We start from the raw sequence: 12,834 nt of genomic DNA, 5'->3' as shown, positions 1-12,834 counted from the left end.
GCGGGAAGAAGCAGGGTTGCACGAAGACCAGTACATTACGTATCACAGAATGGTACAGAGGATCAAGAAAACATGGCCTGAAACTGTGCTGGAGGAAGAATTGGACACCACCATACATGTGATATATGATATAGCTGAGGGGGGGTCACGAGATTTCCAGACTGTATGAGATGTTGATGTCTAAAGTGGGGAAAAGAGGTCACGCAGTTGAGACTAGACTGGGAAATGGAGGTCGGGGCCCAAATGGGAGATGGGATGTGGGAACGGGTGCAAGGGGATCATAAGAAGGTGTCTAGAAACGCGAGGCTGAAACAGATACAGCTGTACATAACACACAGGGCTTATATGACGCCTTGGAGGATATCGAGGTTTGAAAATGCAGGACGGCAAGCATGCCCCAAGTGTGACGAAGAGAAAGCGGGCATGGTACATATGTTCTGGTCATGCCCGATCATAGAGAGGTTCTGGAGGGGAGTGAAAGAGAAGCTAGAAGAAAGAGGGGTCAAGATAGTAGTGGATACGGTGTGGGCCTGTCTGCTGGGGGGGTTCCCCAGACCACAGAAGCTCAGGCATGTAAATAATCTGAGGGACCTGGCTTATGTGCTTGCAAAAAGGATTGCCATGGGATGAAATCATGCCATGTGCCGAAGATCGAGGTGTGGTGGAAAGACTTGCAAAAATGGGCAGAAGCCGAAACCATGGCATGGCATGGCAAGAAGCGTGTAGCAATGGGGGGGAGGAGAATGAGTCCCCGATGGCCTGGAAATCACTGATAGCCGGACTGTTTGGGTCATTAGCCGACCCGGCTGAGCCTGTGGAGGAGGAGACCGAACCACAGGATGCGGAAACTGAAGGTTTAACGCAGTAGACTCGCAAGGGGAGTGGGTTAGCGGGAGCAGTGGTTAGGAATTAAGGAAAGTGTAATGAAACTGTTGGAACATGCACTATTTGTTTGGTTTTTATTGTTTGTTGGTTTGTAAAATTTAATAGAAACTTTAAAAAAAAAACTGAATCTTTGTGTAACTCCACTACAGCTCACATTTCCCCCTCTTGAGATAAGCATGGCCGCTCAACACTACCAAAATGGTAGTACAAGCTTCTACCAAAGGTTGGGTTGCCTATACCTGTAGTCCTAGTTGTTTGTAGTGTTCCCAGAGGGTATTGCATTCAAACTTTGCCTAACACCAGAAAAAGGCAGGATGCCATGAGACCATCTGCAGAATGTCCTGAGCCCTCACCTCGGGTGGCAAGCTCTTTCCCAAGGATGCGTCCAGTACAGCCCAGATGAACTGGAGCTTTTGGGATGGTGTCATATGGGACTTCTTGTAATTGGGGGGCAAGCCCAGTCTGCAAGAGCGTGGCAGCTGATGTTGAGATTGTCCAACACTTGTTCGGGATAACGCTCCCTGATCAGCCAATCGTCCAAGTAGGGGTAGACGTGAATCCCCCCCCTCCTGAGACTTGCTGCCACCAACGCCATCAGTATGGTGAAAACCCTTGGGCGTAGGTCAGCCCGAATGGCAAAACTCAGAACGGATAATGAGAAACGCCAACGGCAAACCCTAGGTACTTTCTGTGCTTGAAATGGGTTGGCGCATGAAAATAAGCATCCTGAAGGTCCAATGACGCCATCCAATCCTGGAGTTGGAGGGCCTCAAGGATCTGAGAAAGTGTGACCATCTTGAACTTGTCCTTCCTGAGGAACTTGTTCAAGCCTCTCAAGTCCAAGATGGGTCTCAGTGCTCTGTCCTTCTTGGGGGATCAGGAAATATGGCAAATACCATCCTTTGTTCCTCTCTGCTATAAGTACCAGCTGTATAGCACCTTTGTCTAGCAGTATCAAAATTTCCTGCGCCAGGAACATAATTGGAACCTTCAAAGAATGGCTCCCAGGTGGACGGTTCTGAGGTCTCTGAATGAGGGGAGGCAGTAAGTAACCTTGGGCTTTAGTTTCCAATGCCCAAGCATTAGGAGTAATGTCTCGCCATTTTTTGAGATGCTGAGACAGTGACTCCTACTGGGGTTTCATGACTCAAGACCCCAGATTTTGAGGTAACTGAAACACTGGCTGTTGGTAAAGATGGTCCTGCTTGACAGCTCTCCCTCGTCCATCACGAGGGAATCTTCTTTGGCCTCTATGACCAGCCATTACTCTCGCCCTTCCAACTGAGGAGTAGTATCAAAATACAACAATGGCTACGAAACCATCTCTTTACTCCCCTTCAGAAATTTGCTTAGATGCCATAGAAATGCAGTCCCATTGAGTGTATGAAAACTTTGACAAGGCACATGTGGAGTTGGCCAATTTAAGAGTCATGCTCCCAGTGGAAAATACATCTCTGGACCAGGCATCTAATTTTTATCATCCATATCCGGTGGGATGGTTGGATAGGAAGCCTGTTTTGAGGTAGCGGTTGCCGCCTGCACCACCAGACATTCTGGAGTAGGGTGTTTCGATAAGTAGCTGGGGTCGCTACTTGGACTGTATTTCCTTGTCTAGTTCTTATTAACGGCCAAACATGAATCCAGTGCTTCCCAATTGGCACTTACTCTTCTGAAGAGCAATGTGTAAAGGTAAAATGGGATCCTTTTGAGGACATTTATCAAGGATGTCTGTAAGGTCATTCTATTCGAAAGGGAGGGCAGGTTTGCTCCATCCCAGGTAACCCAATACCCTGGTCATCAGCTGCCTGCAAGAGGTATCTTCATGTTCTCTGACTCAAGTTTTCCAAATTCTAATTCTGGTGAAGTGTCCACTCCACTGGCTGTTTGCACATTTTCATAAAGATCTTTCAGTCTGGACTCAATTGTAATTAAGCCATCCGGGACATTTGGTGTCCCATACTGCAGACCAAAGGGAGCACCATTATCAGATGGCTCATTGTCCTCATAAATAGAGGTCAGAGATTTAACGGAATCCGATCTTGGTTAAGTGAAGGTTTTTTCAGGTAAAGTAGTCTAATGCTTTGAAAATTTCAAACCAAATGCCTGAGGAGTCGTCAATGTCTTCAAGGAAGACGTTTTCAACTTCGATGGAACCCGAAGGCTTTGATGGCGCCACTGGTGTCTATCAGCCTGCTGGCATCGAGGGCGAAGCTGGCATCGAGGGCGTGGACGACCGACTTGTCTTTAGATTTATGGCTCGAAAGATCATTCGATTTCTCATTGTGTCGAGGCCTCGACGGCTCTCGATGTGGATCTGACTTTCGTCCCTGGCTGCAGGATTTGGCTCGAGTCCTTTCCTTAATGGCTATAAAAGGCACCGTAGGAGCATGGCTTGTTGAGGGATTTTGGCACTCGAATATTTTAAGCATTTCTTGCCTGAATACTTCCATTCGACAGGAGTGGAGGCCTTTGTGGGACAGGATATAGCTCTCTCAGAAGAGGAGTCAGACGTTGAAGTAGGAGACTTATGGTGCCTATTCGACTTCGACGAGTGGTGGCAGCCACTCCTTGGCCAGGACCTTTTTGCCTTCTTTCTTCGAGGAGAGTCACCGCTCACATTGTTAAAAGGTTTGTTTGAGGTGGTAGTCGATGGGGATTTCTTAGGGAATACACCTACCGCCATATTTCCCCTTCTGCTTCTTCAGAGCTTTTCCGGTCATCGATAAACATTTTGATCATGCCAAGGTCTTGTGATACACACTGAGACACCACAAGCAGACTCGATGCGGATCGGTCAGCGACTTCTTGGCATCACAGGCTTCACACTTTTTAAACCCTGGCTTCGTGGTAGTTGGTGTCGAAGACTAAGACATTTTCGTATATTTTGCAAGGAAATACTGAAGCGTGCCGTACTTCATGAAGCATAAGCTTACTCTGAAAAACGGAATTGACAACAGGCGATGGGTGTGCCATTTATGCCTTCAATTACATCATCCTCGAGACGGAAGCCCTCGAGGGACAGATTCGACTGCATCGACACACAGGGCCCTCTGCCGAAATCATTTTCCAAAGCAGCTGGAGCTGGATATTGAATATCATAGATGAATACGTGGGAGGACAATTAATTAGAAAATTAATTATGCTTGGGTGAGCCACGACATTTGTAAGCCTATGGGTGCCACTACTTTGGCCAATGTTGCTCGACACTTAGGCATTGCCCACTGATTAGAAGCAGGGTGGGGGGACACAGACCAGTATGGAAAGAAACCTTTGAGTGACACAGATACCAGCAGTGATATGTCATAGAAATAAAACCTACAGAGGAAACCGTAAACATTAACAGTAAAACTACCCAAGTTATTCAAGACAATCTCTTCATCACAAGATGCTTTCAACTGCATGAAATCTTAATAAATTGGTGTGTTCACAGGAATGGCAAAATTTCATGCAACCTAGAAGTGTGGATTTATGATAAGGCACTGCCACAATAAACTAAACATACACTGAAACTACTACCTCAATTATCCGGCTGTCAATTCTGCTATATGGATGCCATAGTCCTCGGTCATCACGCCACTGCCATATTGCTCCATCCATGTTTTGTGCATTCCCTTTCTTCAGCATAGTATCAACAGCAAAAATCCCTTCTCTGGGCAAGCATGGCATTAACTCGCTAAAAGAAAATATTCACACAGGATTAAAATGAATGTTTCTCCATAACAAAAATGACAAGCAGTTCAACTTCAAATTATGTTCATCAACTGCCTAATGAAACAGACATGATTAACAAAGGTAATTAAATCCTCACCATCATTTACTACATGATACATCGCAATAGTCAAATGATGAGCGACCACATTGTGAATAAACTCACACAAGAAGACCAAGTTACTTAACTTTGGTGATATTTTCTGATGGACACAGTATTCCTCCTGCAGATTTGTCATCTTTGAAATGTCAAGCAGGCACAGAAATGGCCAGCAATTATGAAGCTCTGTGTTTAATCTGTCAAGATGTCAGTGGTGACACCCACTGCACACATACAATTCCACAAGACCATGACCCCAGTTTCATATCTCACCCCCACCGCCTGTTACATATGCTGGAAATGGCAGAAGAGACTAAAAAATGCTGAAAAATGATTCACAAGCAATCTTTTAGCAGGGTATGTGTTAGGACAGTTTTTCTTAAGTCCAACTAAGGGCTTAGTAAAACCATTCAACTTAGACAGTACAAAACTCCACTCTTAGTACAAGGCTGTACCAACTGAGTTCACAGTAGCGTAGACAGAGCAGCCAGGCTTATCTTAGGAGGGAGAGAGGGCTGTAGAATCAGTACAAATAAATTGTTTTATACATATGGTCCAAAGAATCAGTGCCACACTACTGTAAAAAAAATAAAGTAGTTATTTTAAATAATACAAGCAGACCAAGAGATTATTGGGTAATTAAGTACTATCATAAAGCATAACACATTATAAAAACACAACACTATGCTTTAAATACACAGATCAAAGCACATATCTTATTTAGAACACCTAACAGTATTTTTAGGTTAGTCAGACCTTTGTATACACATTCAGTATAGGGCACACTTATTCTTAGGGAGTAAAACCATGACTTACTTTCAGATTACTTTACAGTAATACAAGGGTAGTAGACCGTAGCAGTTGTACCGTGACACTCAGCAAGGAAATCACATAGTAAATGAACTGGACAATATACTTTTAATAGTGGGACACATCACAAATTTAGTCGGAGGTTTTTACTGTTCCTGGATTAACAGTTATACTATTTGAGTAAAACCTAAGGGTGTAAACTATTATGGGTGCTTTAGGAGATCAGTGAAACTCTGATTGAGATAAGCAATAACTCTTGTAACTTATTTTAGGATGGCACACAGCCAACTCAAGTTAAGTAAAACCTATACACTTTTTAAAGGAACTATTAGCAACTTAAAGGCAGGTGTAAACCTAAGACTCTTTGTATCCGCCTAAAACAGACCAGGCAAAGCAAAACCCAAGGTTACACTTTATGAATGACTCAAGGTTATTCTAGGAAGGTAAAACCTAATGCATACTTATTATGGACAGGATAACAGCAAATCAAGGGAAGCAAGAATCAGTTGTAGAAACTCACACATTTTTTCTCACAGGAATAGTGAAGTGAAACCAACGGCATTACTTTTGGGAAGAGGCACAACCAAATCACAGGTGAATAATATAACCTTACATCTACTTTGTTTGAATGGTGAAGCCGTTTCTAAGGAAAGAAAGATGTTACATAAACTGTTCAGACTGGCATAACATTTCTAAGATAAGTAGTAACATTTGCAACTGTTCACTCTCAGAGTTAAAATTACCAACCAACTTCTTTTACAAGTAAATCCCTTTTTAACACTAGTTATTCTTTGCCAGGCAGAACCCTTTTCTTATCCGGTCTTTCCTTTGTTCTATAGCATGAGTTGACTCAGAGGCAGTACACGGACCCTTAGTGGTCTAGGTGCCAGCTGTAGGCAGGGTAAGATAGTGTTCAGTTGCAGGCTATTAGGGAGATTACTCAGAACTGTGCTAATTCCTCTCCACCTTAGAGACCCCCATACATTTTGCTGGATTGTGAGTACTTGAATTGTTTTCCCTGGAGAGAGGGAGGCCCTTTTTTTCCCCCACTCTCTCATGTACCTGTACTGTACTGGCTCCGGTGGCAGCCCATCTGCGCCTACAGGGGATACATGTGTACCCGTACCTCAACTGGCTCATCCTGGCCAGGGCAAGGGCCATCGCTGTCGATCACACAGAGAAGATCGTCTGACTTCTGGCAGATATGGGGTTCTAGGTGAAATATGCAAAGTTCTTCTTGACTCCATTGCAGGATGCTCTATTCCTGGGGGCCAGGCTCAACTTGGTGTCCTGCCTGGCGTGGCCCTCGGAAGAGAGGATAGTGGCCATTTTGGGCAAGGTGCAACAGCCATTAGCACTGAAGATCCCCACGGTGAGGACCATCAAGTCCCTGCTTGGCATAATGTCGTTGTGTATCTACCTGATCAGGTTCTGCAGGTTGCGGATGCGGCCGCTGTAGGAATTACTGGACGTTTGTTGGATCCAGGTGTCCAGAAGCTTCAAAGACAGGATTGTTCTTAACAAGGAGTTCCGTCGAGCGATAAGGTGGCGGGGTGTATGTTCGGAAGAATTCTCATTCTATGGCTAATTTCCCTTACCTATAGAGTCCCCAGCAGCTTTGCTGGGTTTCAAGGGTTAGTTTCTTTTTACCTGCTAAGAGTGACTCTTTTTTCCCACTCTTAGGCATTTTTGCCATGTGTGTTCTAGGCTATTTTGTGTTTAATGCCTATGGGATCATTCTCAACCCCATAGGAACCATCTTTATTCACATGTGTTACACAGCACCCTCAGTGCAGTGACACAGAGATGTCGTAGCGACCCGCAAACAGACTTCATACCCTGGGACTGACTACTGTCTCCCAGCGCATGTTAAGTCCCCATTGACTTTACTAGTCAAATCCTATGAACTAAAACAGTACAACCCATCTTACTATGGAGGTACTGGAAGGGGTTAATAGTTTTTCCCCTATGTCCATCTTTGAGAGGGTACCGTACAGTCCCCCTCTCAAAGGTTTCTGGCTGATGGCAGTGGTTACTACCATAAATATTCGACCGCGAATATTTCCCTATGGGAATTTCCCATTGTTCGAGGCTACCACTTTTTCTGACAGCCTCTAACATACCGCCGGTGTATTTTAATATTAACTTTACTCCGTAGGTTTTATTTGCCAGAACTTTAATATAACTTCTTTCTCGGGTCTTCCTCTAAACTCCTAACCCAGGTCGGGGATCCTTTGTTCGTCCTTTTGGCGGGCTTCTACCGAGAAGCCCTCCTTTCGGCGCCACTGAGTCTGGAGTGGGTCCATTGTGTGGGTGGGGGTGTAGGACCCCTGGACAGGGCTCCCTCAGCAACCCATGTCGCACTATCTTGGAGGGTCTCCCGCCAAGAAGACCACTCCACTGTGTGAGTGACAGCTAGGCTGTATGAATGAGTATCTTTTTGCATAAAAGCAGGGTCCTGAGGACTGGAAGAGCAAGACGTCGCCACTGGAAGCAAGAACCCGAAGAGGAGAGAAGCCAAAGACATCTGCAACGACAACCACCGGTGAAGCACTGCTGCAGCGTCTCACCACTTTTCTCCACAAGACGAGAGAAGATCTTCACTTGCAAGAGCCTTCTTCCCTTGAACTGGTGGGGCCAACCAGTTTGCCAATCGCCTTCCCGGACCTGCCTTGGTCAAATCTCCCGTACTCTGTACTTTGAGGCCGGATAGCCAGGCACCAGTCCACCCGGACCGCGATTCAAAGGAGTGTACCTTTTATTTGTCAGGCAGCACCGCGGCTGGTTTCATCCCTGGGTAGTGCAGTAATTCGAACCTTCCTCCACGACAACAACCTCTCTTCCTCTGCTGGATCACCCGAACTGCAGGAACTACCAAGAACAACCACCACCGCAGGAGCCAATTCATTTTAAGGTACATTGTTCCGCCAGTCCGCCCTTTCTTCGTGGTAGCACTAAAGGTGTTTTAAATCCTTTACCTAAATATTGGGTTGGCCGCCCCTCTCTTAACATTGTCTTTTCAATGTCTGCATCCAACTTTTCCACTTCATTAACCAAAGACTTGACTCCAGCTACAAGAACATTTTTGCTCCTGGGCCCCTGCCCTGTACCAACTGACTTTGGCACAGGCCTACTGACTATGGTCACATTTGTTAAATCTACCTTCTTTAGATTGATTCTCAGCTAGAACTGTGTGGTGCACCTATTTCTTTTAGCTACCCTTTCCTTCCCATTTCTAAACCTTGTGAAATGCCATTTTGCTCGGTTTTCATTTAAGTATTGCTTATACTGATGCACTGCCTTGCTTAAACTGGTTCACAAACGGATGGGAAGTGTTGCTAGGGTGTGTAAGAACCTATTTCTATATAACTTGTGCTTTCCCTCCCGTGTGAGGAATTGTTAGAGGATCCCTTGTGTGTAGTTGTCACTGTGCAGTTTTGCTCAGTTTTCACTCTGGTTTCACATGGTCTACAATTTGTCTTGTGAGTGTGTATATTTTTCCTTTGACTTAATTTAACTTAATGACTGTGATACATGTGTTTTATTAGAAGTGCATACAATAAATATATATCTACTTTTTAAATACAAAGCTTTGGTCAGCCTTTCCTTGTTCCACAGTGTAGTGGGCCTATAATGTAAACCCTGAATACTGCTCATCTCCCTCTTGAGAGGTCTAACTGCTCAGCCACAGCTACCAACTAAATCTTTGTGGTACAGACTGATACCAAAGGGGATTTATTGCTCTCACCTGTAGCCCTAATCTTGTGTAGTGCTCCCTAAGGGAACTGCAAAGGATTCTGCCCAACAGTGTATGCTCTAACATCGCTGGGGGCACGGACTTCCAGAGCCCCCCGAACCAGGAGACTGTCAAAACAAATGCTGCCCTGGAGGGCTGTGGAGGCCACACCGGATATCTCCACACCAGGGACCTGTGGCTTCCGGAGGAGGCGCTCCATAACTTCCTGGAGCTGCGGCAGTGTTATGGGCCCTCAAGTAATTTCTTCCATCCCTCAAGAGCAAGGTGGTGAGGGTCTTCACAGACAATACCCCGACAATGCTTTACATCAGGAAGAAGGTGGGCACCACGTCCCAAGCGCTCTCCAGAGGCGCAGGAGTTGTGGCACTGGGCCATTACCCAGAGGATGTTACTCGTTCATTTTCACCTTGCGGGAGCAAAAAACACTGTCGCCGACTCTCAGCAGGGAGCTGCGCTCTTGCCACGAGTGGGAGCTTTGGCAGGATCGAGTGGACAGCTGTTAAGGAGAATTCTCAGAAATGTGCCAATTCCCTCCACCTTAGAGACCACCAGAAACTTTGCAGGATTTTGAGGACTTGATTTTCTCAACCTGGAGAGAGACCCTTTTTCACCACTCATGTATTTTAATGTGATTTCTGAGCTTTGTGTTTCTTTTGGTTGAAGAGTCTGACAAACTCCATAGGCATATTTTACCTTGTGTCACACAGCACCTTCAGTGCAGTGGCACAGGGAAGTCTTCCAGATTTCCCAAAGGTTTAAATACCTTCTCTGGGATCAACTACTGTTTCCCAGAGCAGTAAAGTATAATTGACTTTACTTACATTTGTAACTTTCTAGACCCAGCACACACCATCTTAAAATAGGGTGCTGGAGGGGTTACTTAGTATCCCCTTTGTATAGCTTCTCATGTAACATTTTTGTGTTACCCTTTCCTCAATGAATGGCTGGTGGCAGTGGTTTTGTTTTAACTACCGTGGTGTGCATTTTCTATGGGCTGCGTTTGCAGCTGCAGTAAAGCACCCAAGGGTGCAATTTTTGTCAAAATGGCCCACGTGTTATTTAGTCGCCATTTCTTTGTGGAAAGGTCCTTCTTGAGATTTACTATGCGCGCCAAACCAGGTTTGGTCCCATTGTTCGCTTTGCCTTTGGCAGGATTCACACGTGAAGCCCGCTTCTGGCTCCAGGGCGTCTGGGGTAGGCAGGAAGTGAGGGAGGTGCCGAAACTCCCTGTGCTTCGTCTCCTAGGAGACCCAAATGCACTCTGTAGTGATTGGCCGGCTGACTGTCCGGCAAGGACAGCCGCCCTGCTGGGTGACTGACAGCTAGGCTGGAACGAATGGGAGAGAACTGAATAAAAGGCGAGTCTTTTGGCTTGGAAGGCTGAGTCGACCACTGGACGAAGGAACCAAAGAAGAAGGAACCGGTGAAGCCCTGCTGCAGTGACTACTTGCCAAGTTCTCATCAACAGATATGCCCTGCAAGGACAACTTCTCCCTTTGAGTTGGTGGGACCAATCAACTCCAAGTAAGCCACCTGGACACCCATCTCAGAGCTGGTTGAATCTCCTCAGAGTAGCTGCAGGAAACCATAGAGCCAGGGAGCGGGACACCAGATTGTGTGCGTTGCTTGTAAGCTGGCCTAAATCTTTTGGAAGATCCTCCGGACTCCCGCGAAGCAGGACTGACCAAGCCTGACCCCCCCCTCCACTCCCCCCTCAGTCGAGTGCGGGAGCTCAGATGTGAGGTAAGTCCACCTTGACAGCCACAAACCACGCTTATTGCCGTTTGCTGTACCGCAAGCAGCTGAAATGCGAAACAGCCACTGAAAGTAAAGTTTGCCGGTTTTGACAGTATTGGTGTAGTGCAGGAGTCCCCTGACATCCTCCCTCTTGTCCCCACGACTGAGGCCCATGAACAGTGTGATCTGCAGAGCTGCACAGGAAAAGAAGTCATCAGCTGCACCTTTTCTTCTTTACCAAGGTCCTGTAAAACAAGTCTAAGAGAACATACCTCCTACTGTAGAAGTGCTTGTAACTTCCACAACTCAGAAGTCTAATAAGCTTGTGGCCCTACAATTGATTCTTCTTTCTTCAAAGACGCCTAAATACTTGTGCAAAGACTTTTCCATTACTTACCAGAAGTGCTTTATCCTATGCAAGACTTTTTGCCCATTGACTTTGGCTTCGCCTATTGAATTGAATGACTTCTAGTGAACTCAAAAAGTATCTGCACTGCTTAGGAATATTTGTGGTCTCCTTTGTTCTAATAACCTTTGCCTTTTACCAACTTTCAAAGAGTATTCTGAATACAGAAAGGTATTAATGTCCCCTGCATCCTTGTTACTGAAGTCACCTGTGGGTGTAGGTTGTGTCTGTGGGCCATCCCAAAAAGGGCCTGGTCTGATTCAGAAACTGAGTGTACAGTATTGAAGTATATCTGTGTGTTACTATTCTATTGCTCCCGTCTGAAGAAGACTTTACAACTGACTGATACATTATTAGTTATTTATGCAAGGAACCTTGAATGTATGAGTTTATTTGAATACTTGTAACTGTGAATCTTTGTGTAACTCCACTACAGCTCACATTTCCCCACTTGAGATCAGCCTGGCTGCTCAACATGCTACCAAAACTGTGTAGTGCAAGCTTATAGCAAATGTTGGGTTGCCTATACCTGTAGTCATAGTTTGTAGTATTCCCAGAGGGTACTGCATTCAAACTTTGCCTAACAGACTGTTTCATCGACGACGCGGATTGCTTTGTCGACTACTTATTCCACGAGAGATGATCCCTTGGCTCGCTGACGAGAGTTTCGTGGACGAGTGACAGGATTCCTTTGTCGACAATTGCTTTGTGGATGATGATTTCGACAAGGAGGACTTACTAGTCTATGATGAGGTGAGGAGTCATGGACGTTTTTGGCTTCGTTAACGGTCTGGTCTTCGACGAGCCTTCAGGATGCTTTTTTCCCCAGAGAAGGTGTGAGGGAAGTCATCTCCACCTTTTTTTTGCTTTTATGTGAAAGGGAAGGGCTCCTATCCACTGAAGAGGCCCTTGCTCTTTGAAGTTTGCTCTCAGATGGCTTCATAGATGGAACAGGGGCCGTCTTGACGGATTCCTCATCGGGAGAGTGTCCTTTTGACTCAAGGTGAAGCAAAAGTCTCCTGCACCTACCGGTCCTGCAAGGTTTTGGTGGTGAAGGGTATTTTTGGCAGTTGGTTTTTCAGCCATGATGTGAAGTGGAGTTTCACTCGAAGAAATCAGGTCGACATTGTGTTTTCTGAGCTCAGAAACACTCGGAGCTTGATTATGAGAGCAAGATAGAATATGTTTAGAAAAATAGTTCGAAACAGCTCCGTCAGACTGCAGTGAAAAATCTGGAGATGGCTGCCTGGAGCAGAGCTTACGCCCTGCCACCTCATTGGTTAGGGTCATAAAGGACCAAAGTTAGGTGGAGGGACTAAACAATTGAATGCCTCATTGGCCATCATGGGCAATCTACATTCATGTTCCTATGGAAAAAATATTACTTTAAATCACAGAGGACTCCCGGTCTCACAGGGAATATTCAAGCAT

General features: G+C 45.6%; 1 protein-coding gene across 8 annotated transcripts in view; it reads right to left on the bottom strand.

Annotated features, from left to right (window-relative positions):
* Nucleotides 1–12,834, bottom strand: part of TRIP12 (thyroid hormone receptor interactor 12) — a 2,051,777-nt gene that overhangs the window by 1,237,289 nt on the left and 801,654 nt on the right. For 5 of the 8 annotated variants that reach the window (XM_069618297.1, XM_069618300.1, XM_069618302.1 and 2 more), the window contains one exon: nucleotides 4,399–4,558. In XM_069618297.1, coding sequence (XP_069474398.1) covers nucleotides 4,399–4,558 — 160 coding nt within the window. The remainder of the gene's footprint in view (nucleotides 1–4,398; nucleotides 4,559–12,834) is intronic. The other 3 variants (XM_069618299.1, XM_069618301.1, XM_069618304.1) reach the window with 1 other exon arrangement.

The sequence above is a fragment of the Ambystoma mexicanum genome, chromosome 10 (genome assembly GCF_040938575.1).
Source record: "Ambystoma mexicanum isolate Mex_15411 chromosome 10, UKY_AmexF1_1, whole genome shotgun sequence".
NCBI lineage: Eukaryota > Metazoa > Chordata > Amphibia > Caudata > Ambystomatidae > Ambystoma > Ambystoma mexicanum.
The sequence above is the reverse complement of the archived record's forward strand: the minus strand, read 5'-3'. Positions and strand labels throughout refer to the sequence as shown.